Here is a 16076-nt window from a genome sequence, read left to right on the forward strand (position 1 = left end):
AATAGAAATTAAATAGCACAATGACATGCATCTGCACAATAACAGAGCTAAATGATGAAGTGATAAGAGTAATTCAGGGAATCCCAGCAGCAGATAAGACAAATTGTGAACTGCTATGAGAAAGTATTTCACTGAATTAAGTCTCCTACAGCACCTCAGTAGGTGACATCAGACAGAGAGGAGCTGCAGTGACTAGGCATTGGGATGCCTGTGCCTTTAAGAACCCAGCCCTGGGAAGTCCATGCTGAGAGGTGCTGTCTGTGGGAGGGGAAATAAAAAAGGCCCTCTGCCCCTCCCCTATTTTTGCAAACACTGTTGTCTCAGTCCATCGAGGTAACTGTTACCCCCTCTGCCCCTGCCTCTGCTGGGGTTTTGCCCTCTGTAACCGTCTGGCAGCGCCTTTCCCCTGGGCTTAACCCCAGTTCCTTCAGCCCTGATTTTTGCCATTCAGCCCCCATCCTAACCCTGCCTCCAGCTGCTTGACCCCCCTGACCAGTCAATTTCTGCCCCCTCCTCAGATCCTGGCCACCCTCCTCCTCCGATTTGCCCGATTTGCCCCTTTTTAATCCCTGTAAATAGCAGTCCGCAGAATCTGATTCCAAGAAAGGGCAGGGTGAAGGGAAGTGGCTTCAGCAGATGTTACTGAGCATGCTCAGTTCATGTGAGCATGCTCAGTACACCCTAAGTAGGAAATTCCTACAGATAGCAGTTTCTCACACTACACCTGAGGCAGCGTGAGGGCGGTGGCTCCATCACTGTCCAGGACCTGCCCAAGCACATTCCCTGCTCGGGAGCAGATCCCCAGGGGCTGCGAGAACAGTTGCTCCCAGAGCCTTTGGGCGGAATCTCTGTCCTGCCTGCCCAGCACTGGCCCCAGGGTCTCTCTGGCCCCTGGTGTCTGCAGCTCTTAGCCGGGGGCTGCAGAGCCTGGGACTGGGTCCAGCTGGAGAAAGTCCCCACCTCGAATGGGCACAGAAAGTGCTTCCGTGAAAGTCTGTCCCTGGAGCCAGTGCCAGGTTTACAATGGTGCCAGTGGTGCCATGGAGCCGGGCCTATGCTCAGAAGGGGCCCCAGCCTGCTCTGCTTGCACTGTGACCCTGCCAGCCTGCTGGCTCCCCCCACCGTGCCCACCACTCGCTCCTCTCGGCCTGTCTGCTGAGGGCTCCTCTTCACTCCCTGGCCCCACCCACCATCTTCTCTCTGCCCCTTGGCGAGACCCCAGTGCACCTCCAGCTCCGGCCAGTCTCTGCTTCCCACCACCTGTGGGGCCCCACCTCTCTCCCCAGAGCTGAGCCGCCTGGGACTGGTGCAGAAGCCTGGCTAGTCTTGGCCAGTTGGGGGGGGACAGTGTGGGGGGATTTGACTGGGCCCCTCCAGTCAAGTGGGTCCTGAGGGAGCCCTGATGGGGCAGGCCCTGGCCTGGCTGATCGCACCACTCCTGAGGGGCTGGTGCGATTCCTCGCCCAGGACCAGCCCTGACAGCTCAGCTTGGCAGACAGTTGCCTCCCAGCAGGGCTGGTGAGTGCGGCCAGGAGGCAGGGTGTGGGGGAGTGGGTGTCTGGAGGGCCTGGAGGGGGTGCTGGGCTGTGAGGGGATGGGGAAGATCTGTGTGTGCTGCAGCACTAGGGAGTGGGGGTTCTGTTGGGGTGCTGGGCAGTTGTGGTGGGGCTATGGGCAAGGTGGCCCTGGGCAGGGGTAGTGTTGTGCAGGGCACTGTGAATTTGTGGCAGGGTCTGGTGGGGGCACTGGGCATAGCGGGTCCGGGGGGGCTCTGACCATAGGGAATCGGAGGGCTGTTCCAGTGTTGAGTGTGGGGACCCTGTGGCATGGCATGGGCCCACCCCCGAGGGGAAGGGGCAAGCTGCCTCTGGCCAGCCGCTCTCTCCAGGGACCGACCCCCCTGCACCATGCTCCATTGCCCCCATGGGGGCCCACAAATATGTTGGGCACTGGGCCCACAAAAGGTTAATCCAGGTCTGCCTGGAGCAGCCCCACTGGGGCCGCAACAGCAGCCCGGAGCTCAGCCCTGGCTCCCAGTTCACACTGGAGGCAGCAGCACCAGCAGTGTCTTGTACCTTACAGAGCTCCGCTTCCAGGATTTTCCCCACAGATTTTTTCCTGCCTCCCTTCCTACCAGCTCCTCACTGCTCCAGCTCCTTCAAGCCCAACACAGGCTGCAGCTGCTGTATGCACCAGGCCAGGGACTTTCTGAGGTGGGAACTAGCCCCATCTCTGCTCCTTCTCCTGCCTCTGTGTGTCCCAGAGCCGCTGCAGGGACTGACCCGCACCCAGGCTCTCACTCCTATTAGCACTCGCAGGGGCCAATCCAGCTACCGGAGAGTGAGCGCCCCTGGGAGCAGGGAAGTGACCAAGTCTCCCTGCCAGAGGGTGGGGGGAGGGGAAGAAAGGGAAAGGGGGGAGACTGAAAGGGGATAAGGAGAAATAAGTGGGGAAAGCATCACCCAGCCCTTTTCTACTGCATCACCCCTGAGTAGATTGCTCCTGAGCTCTGGGTAAATAGCCCACAGTGTACAGAGTCCCCCAGATCCCCCTGCCTCCCAAGGCAATGCACATAGGCATCTCCTTCCTGCCAGGCGTGATTACACAGAGCTGTAGGTGTCACCCTTATGCCATGATTTGAGAAAGACAGCAAACCTTGGGAACGTGCATCTGTATTTACAGTCCAGTGTGACAATCCCCGCTCCAGGAGGTGTTTGTTCTATACTCCTGCTGGATGGGCACAGAATGGGGCAGCAACAGGTTTGTGTCAGTTTTTGTTGCTGCAGATTCACAGAATCATAGAATCATAGAATATCAGGGTTGGAAGGGACCTCAGGAGGTCATCTAGTCCAACCCCCTGCTCAAAGCAGGACCAATTCCCAACTAAATCATCCCAGCCAGGGCTTTGTCAAGCCGGGCCTTAAAAACCTCCAAGGAAGGAGACTCCACCACCTCCCTAGGTAAAGCATTCCAGTGCTTCACCACCCTCCTAGTGAAATAGTGTTTCCTAATATCCAACCTAGACCTCCCCCACTGCAACTTGAGACCATTGCTCCTTGTTCTGTCATCTGCCACCACTGAGAACAGCCAAGCTCCATCCTCTTTGGAACCCCCCTTCAGGTAGTTGAAAGCAGCTATCAAATCCCCCCTCATTCTTCTCTTCTGGAGACTAAACAATCCCAGTTCCCTCAGCCTCTCTTCATAAGTCATGTGCTCCAGACCCCTAATCATTTTTGTTGCCCTCCGCTGGACTCTTTCCAATTTTTCCACATCCTTCTTGTAGTGTGGAGCCCAAAACTGGACACAGTACTCCAGATGAGGCCTCACCAATGTCGAATAAAGGGGAACGATCACGTTCCTCGATCTGCTGGCAATGCCCCTACTTATACAGCCCAAAATGCCATTAGCCTTCTTGGCAACAAGAGCACACTGTTGACTCATATCCAGCTTCTCATCCACTGTGACCCCTAGGTCCTTTTCTGCAGAACTGCTACCTAGCCATTCGGTCCCTAGTCTGTAGCAGTGCATGGGATTCTTCCGTCCTAAGTGCAGGACTCTGTACTTGTCCTTGTTGAACCTCATCAGGTTTTTTTGGCCCAATCCTGTAATTTGTCTAGGTCCCTCTGTATCCGATCCCTACCCTCTAGTGTATCTACCACGCCTCCCAGTTTAGTGTCATCTGCAAACTTGCTGAGAGTGCAGTCCACACCATCCTCCAGATCATTAATAAAGATATTAAACAAAACCGGTCCCAGGACCGACCCTTGGGGCACTCCGCTTGAAACCGGCTGCCAACTAGACATGGAGCCATTGATCACTACCCGTTGAGCCCGACGATCTAGCCAGCTTTCTATCCACCTTACAGTCCGTTCATCCAGCCCATACTTCTTTAACTTGCCGGCAAGAATACTATGGGAGACCGTATCAAAAGCTTTGCTAAAGTCAAGGAATAACACATCCACTGCTTTCCCCTCATCCACAGAGCCAGTTATCTCATCATAGAAGACAATTAGGTTAGTCAGGCACGACTTCCCCTTGGTGAATCCATGCTGACTGTTCCTGATCACTTGCCTCTCCTCTAAGTGTTTCATAATTGAGTCCTTGAGGACCTGCTCCATGATTTTTCCAGGGACTGAGGTGAGGCTGACTGGCCTGTAGTTCCCCGGATCCTCCTTCTTCCCTTTTTTAAAGATGGGCACTAGATTAGCCTTTTCCCAGTCATCCGGGACCTCCCCCGATCGCCATGAGTTTTCAAAAATAATGGCCAATGGCTCTGCAATCTCATCCGCCAACTCCTTTAGCACCCTCGGATGCAGCGCATCCGGCCCCATGGACTTGTGCACGTCCAGTTTTTCTAAATAGTCCCGAACCACTTCTTTCTCCACAGAGGGCTGGTAACCTTCTCCACATACTGTGCTGCCCAGTGCAGCAGTCTGGGAGCTGACCTTGTTCGTGAAGACAGAGGCAAAAAAATCATTGAGTACATTAGCTTTTTCCACATCCTTGGTCACTAGGTTGCCTCCCTCATTCAGTAAGGGGCCCACACTTTCCTTGACTTTCTACTTGTTGCTAACATACCTGAAGAAACCCTTCTTGTTACTCTTAACATCTCTTGCTAGCTGCAACTCCAAGTGTGATTTGGCCTTCCTGATTTCACTCCTGCATGCCTGAGCAATATTTTTATACTCCTCCCTGGTCATTTGTCCAATCTTCCACTTCTTGTAAGCTTCTTTTTTGCGTTTAAGATCAGCAAGGATTTCACTGTTTAGCCAAGCTGGTCGCCTGCCATATTTACTATTCTTTCTACACATCGGAATGGTTTGTTCCTGCAACCGCAATAAGGATTCTTTAAAATACAGCCAGCTCTCCTGGACCCCTTTGCCCTTCATGTTATTCTCCCAGGGGATCCTGCCCATCTGTTCCCTGAGGGAGTCAAAGTCTGCTTTTCTGAAGTCCAGGGTCCATATTCTGCTGCTCTCCTTTCTTCCTTGTGTCAGAATCCTGAACTCGACCATCTCATGGTCACTGCCTCCCAGGTTCCCATCCACTTTTGCTTCCCCTACTAATTCTTCCCTGTTTGTGAGCAGCAGGTCAAGAAAAGCTCTGCCCCTAGTTGGTTCCTCCAGCACTTGCACTAGGAAATTGTCCCCTACACTTTCCAAAAACTTCCTGGATTGTCTGTGCACCGCTGTATTGCTCTCCCAGCAGATATCAGGGTGATTAAAGTCTCCCATGAGAACCAGGGCCTGCGATCTAGCAACTTCTGTTAGTTGCCAGAAGAAAGCCTCGTCCACCTCACCCCTCTGGTCTGGTGGTCTATAGCAGACTCCGACCACGACATCACCCTTGTTGCTCACACTTCTCAACTTTATCCAGAGACTCTCAGGTTTTTCTGCAGTTTCATACCGGAGCTCTGAGCAGTTATACTCCTCTCTTACATACAACGCAACTCCCCCACCTTTTCTGCCCTGCCTGTCCTTCCTGAACAATTTATATCCGTCCATGACAGTACTCCAGTCATGTGAGTTATCCCAGCAACTCTCTGTTATTCCAATTGCATCATAGTTCCCTGACTGTGCCAGGACTTCCAGTTCTCCCTGCTTGTTTCCCAGGCTTCTTGCATTTGTGTATAGGCACTTAAGATAACTCATCGATCGTCCCTCTTTCTTAGTATGAGACAGGAGTCCTCCCTTCTTGCGCTCTCCTGCTTGTGCTTCCTCCTAGGATCCCATTTCCCCACTTACCTCAGGGCTTTAGTCTCCCTCCCCCGGTGAACCTAGTTTAAAGCCCTCCTCACTAGGTTAGCCAGCCTGATGGCGAAGATGCTCTTCCCTCTCTTCGTTAGGTGGAGCCCGTCTCTGCCTAGCACTCCTCCTTCTTGGAACACCATCCCATGGTCAAAGAATCCAAAGCCTTCTCTCCGACACCACCTGCGTAGCCATTCGTTGACTTCCACGATTCGACGGTCTCTACCCAGGCCTTTTCCTTGCACAGGGAGGATGGACGAGAACACCACTTGCACCTCAAACTCCTTTATCCTTCTTCCCAGAGCCACGTAGTCTGCAGTGATCCGCTCAAGGTCATTCTTGGCAGTATCATTGGTGCCCACGTGGAGAAGCAGGAAGGGGTAGCGATCCGAGGGCTTGATGATTCTCGGCAGTCTCTCCATCACATCGTGTATCCTAGCTCCTGGCAAGCAGCAGATCTCTCGGTTTTCCCGGTCGGGGCGGCAGATAGATGACTCAGTCCCCCTGAGGAGGGAGTCCCCGACCACCACCACCCTCCTCCCAGCAATCCCTGTGCTTCCGTCCGCATTTGGTGCCATCTTTCAATGGTTTGTGTACTGTGCATTCTGACTCTTCGGGCTGCAGGAATGGATCCCGCACTGTTCACCAATATGCTATATGTCACAAGTGGCAGTGGAGTTATTTCTTAAACTACAAAAGCAGAGGAATTCGACATTAATCTCACCACACGTAGTAGCTATGACAGGAGATTGCTTGTGGCATTCATGGAGGTACTGACCACAGTGGAATGCCGCTTTGGGGCTTGGGAAACAAGCACTGAGTGGTGGGATCACATCGTCATGCACATCTGGGATGACGAGCAGTGGCTGCAGAGCTTTCGGATGAGGAAATCCCCATTCCTCCATCTAGCCCAGTGTGCTGCCTGCGAGTGACCAGTGCCAGATGCGTCAGAGGGAATGAACAGAACAGGCTTGTTGACCTGCAAGGTGAAGGTCTGTCACCCTTACCTTTAACTTTATTGTTGTCAATTCCTACTTATCCTATCTTACCACAACTCCCCCAAGGTCTCTGGACAAATCAGGTGTGAACCACTCCTTTGATACAGACATGTCCCAATCCAGCTGAATTGAGGCAGACTTTGGGCCAATGTCAGTTTGGAAAAGGCCCGCTTAACCCAGCTGGTTTCTCAAAGTATCTCTTGCTGTGAACCACATGTAGTGTGGATGTGTGAACCCCAAAGATATCAAACATGACAGAAACAGAAGGCGAGTTCTGTGGAAGTTTCCAGAGCCAGGCCTGAGGGTTAAACAGCTGTGCTCAAAAGGAAAAGGGGCCTCAGCACCTATAAAAATAACTAGTTGGGAAAAAAATACATTAAAAAACCAAACAAAAAAAAAACCAACTCAGAAAAGCTACCATCACACATCCATCACCATTGTAGCTTTTGACATCTCCTGCCTCATGTGACATCTTTGCTTTGCAAACAAGACACCTGGAGAACTCTGTGGCTGCTACCCTCTAACTGGGTAAAAGGTTCCAAATCCTGTCTCAAGTAATTTTCCTCTTAACAGACAATTTAAAATTTATCAAAATAAATTCCTTTTTAAATAGAATCATAGAATCATAGAATATCAGGGTTGGAAGGGACCTCAGGAGGTCATCTAGTCCAACCCCCTGCTCAAAGCAGGACCAATTCCCAACTAAATCATCCCAGCCAGGGCTTTGTCAAGCCGGGCCTTAAAAACCTCCAAGGAAGGAGACTCCACCACCTCCCTAGGTAACGCATTCCAGTGCTTCACCACCCTCCTAGTGAAATAGTGTTTCCTAATATCCAACCTAGACCTCCCCCACTGCAACTTGAGACCATTGCTCCTTGTTCTGTCATCTGCCACCATTGAGAACAGCCGAGTTCCATCCTCTTTGCAACCCCCCTTCAGGTAGTTGAAGGCTGCAATCAAATCCCCCCTCATTCTTCTCTTCTGGAGACTAAACAATCCCAGTTCCCTCAGCCTCTCCTCATAAATCATGCGCTCCAGACCCCTAATCATTTTTGTTGCCCTCCGCTGGACTCTTTCCAATTTTTCCACATCCTTCTTGTAGTGTGGGGCCCAAATAATTACAGTCTCTACTGGGTCTCTATTCTTGTACATGCTATTTCTCTCACATATTCCCCCCACGCTAATTCCTTTGGAGTAAGGTTTTAATTTCAGGATTAGCCACCATTTCCGATATAGTAGGACGGGGCAGGGAGAGAACTAGAAGAAAACCTGAATTATATTGTAAACACTGAAAGTTATCACATAATCAGCCTCTTACATTCCACTAATTAACTTCATGTTTAATTTCATTGTCACTGGTAAGAACTTATGGTATTCACCCACGAAAGCGCATGCTCCTATATGTCTGTTAGTGTATAAGTTGCCACAGGACTCTTTGCAATTCATTAAATGATTACAAAATATAAACCTATAGGGCCGTTTTCTCTTAATTCCCATTTCCACCCAGTGAGCTTTGTGTGAAGTCACATTCTACAATAACCTAGGAGCCTTCCATTTCTGTGAGTTCATTTCTCCCTGGGTCTTCTCCCAGAACTGTGGGTGGAAGGGGTCTCACACTACTTGGGAAGGCTGCATCATGAGAAAAAAACACCTGTGCTCTATTTTTGCACTTGCTAATCTTTCAAAGTAGCAGCAGGAGGAGAAGTAATACAAATGCATTAGACTTAATAGCAAATCTAAGAAACCAAACCACAGACTTTGGACTTAGCATTCATGTATCCTGCAGTCTGAACTTGGAATCTGATAAATTCCCTCATTGGCTACCATCATTTGCCCAGCATGGAAGTGCTTCTTGTCCAACAAGGCAGCCAGATTGGGACATATAGGAATGGAATGGCTCTGAAGGAATCAGCTATTGCCTGGGAGTTTTCCTGGGGGGAGTTCCCACAGAATGTTTTTGCCTTTCAGGCTTCTGTGAGAAGTAAATACAACATCTGAGGAAGACATGGATACTGAGCGATCAGCTGTTGTGACCTGCACAGGATGTGCCATGTTTGTCTTTCTCCCAGAGGATAGAAGTGGCTTTGGCTGCACAAAGTGCAAACTGGTCTCCATATTAGAGTTTAAAGGACTAGAGACACAAGTATGAACCTTGCATTGCATCAGAGAAAATGACGACTTTCTGGACAGAAGTCAGCGTTTGGTTCTGGAGGCACAACATACCAAAGAATCAGAGAGGGCAGTGCAGAACGGGGAGGAAAACTGGCACCATGTGACCTCCAGAAGAAGAATGAGGAGAACCCATGTACCCCCAATGCAGATAGAGGTACAAAATGGTTTTCAGGCCCTCTGCACAGATTCTACTGTGGAGAATGATTTGAAAGAGCAATCTAGGGATCAGAAGGAGACCCCATCAACCAGAAGGCATGAGATGCATTGTCCTAGGGATGGGGGTTCCACGACCACCACTCCAAAGAGGAGGAGACGGGTGGTGGTGGTCGGGCACTCTTCCCTAAGGGGGACAGAGTCATCTATCTGCTGACCAGACTGAGAGACTCGAGAAGTGTGCTGCTTGCCTGGAGCTAGAATTCAGGATGTGACGGAGTGTCTGCTGAGACTGATCAAGCCCTCGGACCGCTAGCCCTTCCTACTTCTCCATGTGGGCACCAACGATACTGCCAAGAATGACCTTGAGTGGGTCACTGCAGACTACGTGGCTCTGGGAAGAAAGATAAAGGAGTTTGAGGCACAAGTCGTGTTCTTGTCCGTCCTCCTTGTTGAAGGAAAAGGCCCAGGTAGGAACCATTGAATTGTGGAGGTAAATGTGTGGTTACGCAGGTGGTGTCAGAGAGAGGGCTTTGGATTCCTCGACCATGGCATGTTGTTCTGGGAAGAAGGATTGCTAGGAAGGATGGGATCCACCTAACAAAGAGAGGGAAGAGCATCTTCGCAGACAGGATTCTTAACCTAGTGAGGAGGGCTTTAAACTAGGTTTGCCAGGGGACGGTGACCTAAGCCCTGAGGTAAGTGGGATACCGGGAGGAAACACAAGGAGGAGGATGCAAGAGGGGGGCCTCCTGATTCATACTGAGAAAGCAGGGCAATCAGCTAGTTATTTTAGGTGCATGTAAATGAACCAAGAGTAATGTCGTGGTGGCTGTGTGCCATAGACCACCGGACTAGGAGGATGAGGTAGATGAGGCTTTCTTCAGACAACTAACAGAAGTTTCCAGATCACAGATCCTGGTTCTCATGGGGCACTTCAATCTGCTGGGTGAGCAATACAGCAGTGCACAGACAATCCAGGCAGTTTTTGGAGAGTGTTGGGGACAACTTCCTGGTGCAACTACTGGAGGAACAAACCAGGGGCTGTTCTCCTCTTGACCTGCTGCTTACAAACAGGGAAGAATTGGTAGGGAAGTAGAAGTGGGTGGCAACCTGGGCGGCAGTGACCATGAGATGGTTGAGTTCAGGATCCTCACAAAAGGAAGAAAGGAGAGTAGCAAAATGTGGACCCTGGACTTCAGAAAAGCAGACTTTGACTCCCTTAGGGAACTGATGGGCAGGATCCCCTGAGAGGCTAAGATGAGGGGGAAAGGTGTCCAGGAAAGCTCGCTGTATTTTAAAGAAGCCTTAATAAGGGCACAGCAACAAACCATCCCGATGTGCAGAAAGAATAGCAAATATGGCAGGCGACCAGCTTGGCTTAACAGTGAAATCTTCATTGAGCTTAAACAAAAAAAGGAAGCTTACAAGAAGTGGAAACTTGGTCAGATGACTAGGGAGGAGTATAAAAATATTGCTTGAGCATGCAGGGGTGTAATCAGGAAGGCCAAAACACAACTGGAGTTGCAGCTAGCAACAGATGTGAAGGGTAATAAGAAGGGTTTCTACAGGTATGTTAGCAACAAGAAAAAGGTCAGGGAAAGTGTGGGACCCTTAATGAATGGGGGAGGCAACCTAGTGACAGATGATGTGGAAAAAGCTGAAGTACTCAATGCTTTTTTTGCCTCGGTCTTCACAGACAAAGTCAGCTCCCACACTGCTGTCCTGGGCAACACAGTATGGGGAGGAGGTGAGAAGCCCTCAGTGGTGAAAGAACAGGTTAAGGACTATTTAGAAAAGCTGGACATGCACAAGTCCATGGGTCCAGATCTAATGCATCTGAGGATGTTGAGGGAATTGGCTGATGTGATTGCAGAGCCATTGGCCTTTATCTTTGAAAACTCGTAGCGATCAGGGGAGGTGATTGGAAAAAGGCAAATATAGTGCCCATCTTTAAAGAAGGGAAGGAGGAGAACCCAGGGAATTACAGACCAGTCAGCCTCACCTCAGTCCCTGGAAAAATCATGGAGCAGGTCCTCAAATAATCCATTTTGAAGCACTCAGAGGAGAGGAAGGTGATCAGGAACAGTCAGTATGGATTCACCAAGGGCAAGTCATGCCTGACCAACCTGATTGCCTTCTATGATGAGATAACTGGCTCTTTGGATATTGGGAAAAGCAGTGGATGTGAGATATCTCAAATTTAGCAAAGCTTTTGATATTGTCTCCCACAGTATTCTTGCCAGCAAGTTAAAAAAATATGGATTGGATGAATGGACTATAAGGTGGATAGAAAGCTGGCTAGATTGTTAGCCTCAACGGGTAGTGATTAAAGGCTCAATGTATAGTTGGCAGCCGGTATCTAGCAGAGTGCCCCAGGGGTCCGTCCTGGGGTTGGTTTTGTTCAACATCTTTATTAATGATCTGGAAGATGGGATAGATTGCACCCTCAGCAAGTTTGCGTATGACACTAAGCTGGGGAGAGAGGTATATATGCTGGAGGGTAGGGATAGGATACAGAGGGACCTAGACAAATTAGAGGATTGGGCCAAAAGAAATCTGATGAGGTTCAACAAGGACAAGTTCAGAGTCCTGCACTTAGGATGGAAGAATCCCATGCACCGCTACAGGCTGGGGACTGACTGGCTAAGCAGCAGTTCTTCAGAAAAGGACCTGGGGATTATAGTGGATGAGAAGCTGGATATGAGTCAGCAGTGTGCCCTTGTTGCCAAGAAGGCTAATGGCATATTGAGCTGCATTAGTAGGAGCATTGCCAGCAGATCGAGGGAAATGATGATTACCCTCTATTCGGCACTGGTGAGGCCATGTAGTTAAATCTCTGCAATAAGCATCTTCACACAACTTTCATGACTTTGTATTATGCCTCTATTTTCATACAACTTTGTATCAGATCCTTTTATAGAATATTTTGTATTGAGCCTTGGTAAAATGTTTAAAAAATGTCTTTTTGCTAGGAGTAGAGTAAGATCTCTCCCCCACCCCCCTTTTAATCCATTGCCCTGTTGAATGAACAAGGTGTGAATGAGTAAAGGCGTGAAAGGCAGCACCTCCAGACAGCTGCAACAGTTGGAGAGGGGATGGAAGCCAGACCCAAGAACAATAAAACTTGTCAAGTGGGCTCACTAAAGAAGAGCAGACATATAGACGGCCTTGGGGGTTAGAAGCAAGCACCTTTTTTTGAAAACACCCTCTTTGAACAGCATTGGGACAACACCCAGAAGGAAGCAGCACAAAGGACCAAGGACACAGATACAGATTTAAAATCTGGTATAGATTTGCATGAGAGGGAAGCTGCTATAAATGTGAGGTGTCTTGCAGAGGACCCTGGGTCTCGTCTTGTCAACCTGGGAGCATCGATCCAGATTGGCAGAAGCCTGCCTCCACCCCTTCCCCCATCTAACTCACCTGGCCAGTGAAGTTAAGGGGAGCAACTAATTGGTAACAACAACAAGACAGGAGTGTGCTTGTGTGTGTGTGTATGTGAGTGCATGAGTGTAATATATATATCATATGCATATGATACAGTGTTAATTAATACATGTATTACTAATAAATGTGGCATTTTGCCTTATTCCCCCTGAAAAGATCCTGTGCAGTACTTTAAGCACAACAGCCACACCTGGAGTATTGCATTCAGTTTTGGGTCCCCCACTACAGAAAGGATGTGGACAAATTGGAGAGAGTCCAGCAGAGGGCAACGAAAATGATCACGGGGCTGGGGCACATGACTTACGAGGAGAGGCTGAAGGAACTGGGCTTGTTTAGTCTGCAGAAGAGAAGTGTGATGGGGGATTTGATAGCAACCTTCAACTGCCTGAAGTGGGGTTCCTGAGAGGATGGAGCTCGGCTGTTCTCAGTGGTACCAGATGACAGAACAAGGAGCAATGGTCTCAAGTTACAGTGGGGGAGGTCTAGGTTGGATATTAGAAAACACAATTTGACTAGGAGGGTGATGAAACACTTGAATGGGTTACCTAGGGAAGGGGTGGAATCTCCATCCTTAGAGGATTTTAAGGCCTGGCTTGACAGACCCCTGGCTGGGATGAGTTAGTTCGTGTTGGTCCTGCTTTGAGTGGGGGTTGGACTAGATGACCTCCTGAGGTCTCTTCCAACCCTAATCTTCTATGAGTCTCTCTGTGCTTCATGAAACTTTGGATCCAAATGGTAAAAGACAGTTGTGCCCAATTTAATCATGGCATCTTTTAGGAGTGTGATCCATGCCACTTAACAAGGGAGCAGTGTTCTAAAAATAGTTTTCCTGGGCCACAGGTCAACATAGCGTCCATCTCTGGGGTGAAAATGAACTACTAGTACTGGCAATTTCTACCTGAGTTCTTTTCAAATCTTTGACCTTACTTGGAATAATTTTACACTTCTCTGGCATAGAATTCTTCACCAACCACACAACATATTAGTAGCGATGAGCTGAACAGAAATGTCACTTCCATTTTTCCCATCCCTACCTAGATAGGGATTGCATTTCCCAAATAATAGGCAACATGCACCTGATTAGGAAGGAGATATCTTCAAGAGCGACCTCCTGCAGAGCCCATGCCACAACTGCTTTGGGAGCCTAATGCATGAGTATTTTGCTTAGTTACAAGTCATTTACTAGGGAATTCTCTTCCCAACCCGTTAGAAAAAATATTGACCTAACTAATTGAACAACAGGGGGATTGGGATGATGATGGGGAATAAGGGAATCCCTCTGACTTACCCTATCTTCTTCTCTTGTTTCAGAGGGTGAAATGACATTTTCCCCTCTCCCTGCCCTCTTCCTGCTCTTTGTTATAGTTCAACATATTTTAAGTGAGGAAAATGGTAGTAAAAATATCTGCTCACACACAACAACATGAAGCAACATCAGAGCAACTGGGAATGAAACAACTTGTTCCCGAAGTGGGAACTTGATGACTAACAATTGCTTTGAAATGGGGGAACAGTATAACTGTGATGCTCAGGGTTTGTTTAGATTAGGAAAAGTGATGGAGTTTAGGTCAGGTCAAGGGGAAAGCTAATGCCAACCACTGCACCTGGGCTGCATCTGTTCTACAACTATAATTGTCTTTTTATACCAAGATCACTAACTTGAGCAGCTAATGCCATGTACAGTCCTAGTGGATGTAAGGCCCAGGTAGTTTTTGCCTCAGTGTACCTTGTTTTATCAAACCTCTCTCCCCCACCTGGAGCTGATGAACATTCCTGGCTGGAGGGACACACACTCCTACGACTCAAAAGGAAAGGAGTTGACAGAAAAGATCACAGGACTGACTCCAAAGAAGGTGAGCTGCAAAAGGCAGAAGCAGGCAACTCATCTGGTGGAGCTGAGAGACCATGGTGAAGATGGTGCAAAATTCTTTCACCAGCCCTAGTCAAGGCATTTAGTACAGTTCTCTCTCATGTGGATTTTCTGATGTGTAATAAGCCTTGAGCTCTGACTGAAACTTTTCCCACACTCAGAGCATGTGTAGGGCATCTCCCCTATATGGATTCTGTTATGTCGGATAAGGTGTGAGCTCCGATTGAAGCTTTTCCCACACTCAGAGCATGTGAACGGCTTCTCCCCTGTGTGGATTCGCTGATGTGAGATGAGGGCTGAACTATGAATGAAGCATTTCCCACACTCAGAGCATTCATAAGGTTTCTCACCCGTGTGTATTCTCCGATGTGTGACAAGGTTTAAGATGTGAGTAAAGCATTTCCCGCACTCAGAGCATGTGTAGGGTGTCTCTCCTGTGTGGATTCTACAATGTCTGATAAGGTGTGAGCACCGACTAAAGCTTTTCCCACCCTCAGAGCATGTGTAGGGCGTCTCTCCTGTGTGGATTCTCTGATGCATGATAAGGGTAGAGCTCCGACTGAAGCTTTTCCCGCACTCAGAGCATGTGTAGGGCATCTCCCCAGTGTGGATTCTCTGATGCGTAATAAGGTTTGAGCTCTTATTGAAGCTTTTCCCACACTCAGAGCATGTGTAGGGCATCTCCCCTATATGGATTCTGTTATGTCGGATAAGGTGTGAGCTGCGATTGAAGTTTTTCCCACACTCAGAGCATGTGTACGGCTTCTCCCTTGTGTGGATTTGCTGATGTGAGATGAGGGCTGAACTATGAATGAAGCATTTCCCACACTCAGAGCATTCATAAGGTTTCTCACCCGTGTGTATTCTCCGATGTGTGACAAGGTTTGAGCTGTGAGTGAAGCATTTCCCGCACTCAGAGCATGTGTAGGGTGTCTCTCCTGTGTGGATTCTACAATGTCTGATAAGGTGTGAGCACCGACTAAAGCTTTTCCCACCCTCAGAGCATGTATAGGGCGTCTCTCCTGTGTGGATTCTCTGATGCATGATAAGGGTAGAGCTCCGACTGAAGCTTTTCCTGCACTCAGAGCATGTGTGGGGCGCTTCTCCTGTGTGGATTCGCTGATGTGAGATGAGGGTTGAACTATCAATGAAGCTTTTTCCGTACTCAGAGCACATGTAGGGTTTCTCTCCAGTGTGGGTTCTCCAATGTTTGACAAGGTCTGCGCTCCGATTGAAGCTTTTCCCACACTCATGGCATTTGTAGCATATCTCTTCCAAGTGGATTCTGTCGCTTGTAATAAGGTCTGAGTGCCTACTGAAGTTTTCCTCTCGCTTCTGCTGAGTCTCACAGGCTTTTGATTTTTCTGGGAGTGCACAACTCCGGGAAACATTCCCTTTGGATCTTCCTGATAACGTCCCGTGTGGTTCCACTTGCTCAGCATCTTCCTGCTGGGGTTTCTCCTCCTCATTCTCATTCATCATCCCATCACCTGATGGGAGACAGAGAGAATCCAGACATAGGTCACTCCCTGCGCCGGAAAGAAAGGAAATCTCAGAGAGAGGAATGGAAAAAGGGATGAACAAACCAAAATATGTGCAGGAGAGATCAAACCTATCAGGAGCTGATTTTCCCCAAACCCTTCCCCAGACGAGAGAGGAAGTGATCAGTTTTGGTCCGTATCTCAC

At 49.0% G+C, this 16076-nt stretch overlaps 1 protein-coding gene across 1 annotated transcript in view; it reads right to left on the reverse strand.

Moving 5' to 3' along the window:
• The window catches only part of LOC135889397 (zinc finger protein 208-like), a 685678-nt gene that overhangs the window by 261432 nt on the left and 408170 nt on the right, over positions 1-16076 (reverse strand). Inside the window, 1 exon segment of the mRNA XM_065417266.1 lies at positions 14507-15650. Coding sequence (XP_065273338.1) covers positions 14507-15650 — 1144 coding nt within the window.

The sequence above is a fragment of the Emys orbicularis genome, chromosome 15 (assembly GCF_028017835.1).
Source record: "Emys orbicularis isolate rEmyOrb1 chromosome 15, rEmyOrb1.hap1, whole genome shotgun sequence".
In the NCBI taxonomy this organism is placed as follows: domain Eukaryota; kingdom Metazoa; phylum Chordata; order Testudines; family Emydidae; genus Emys; species Emys orbicularis.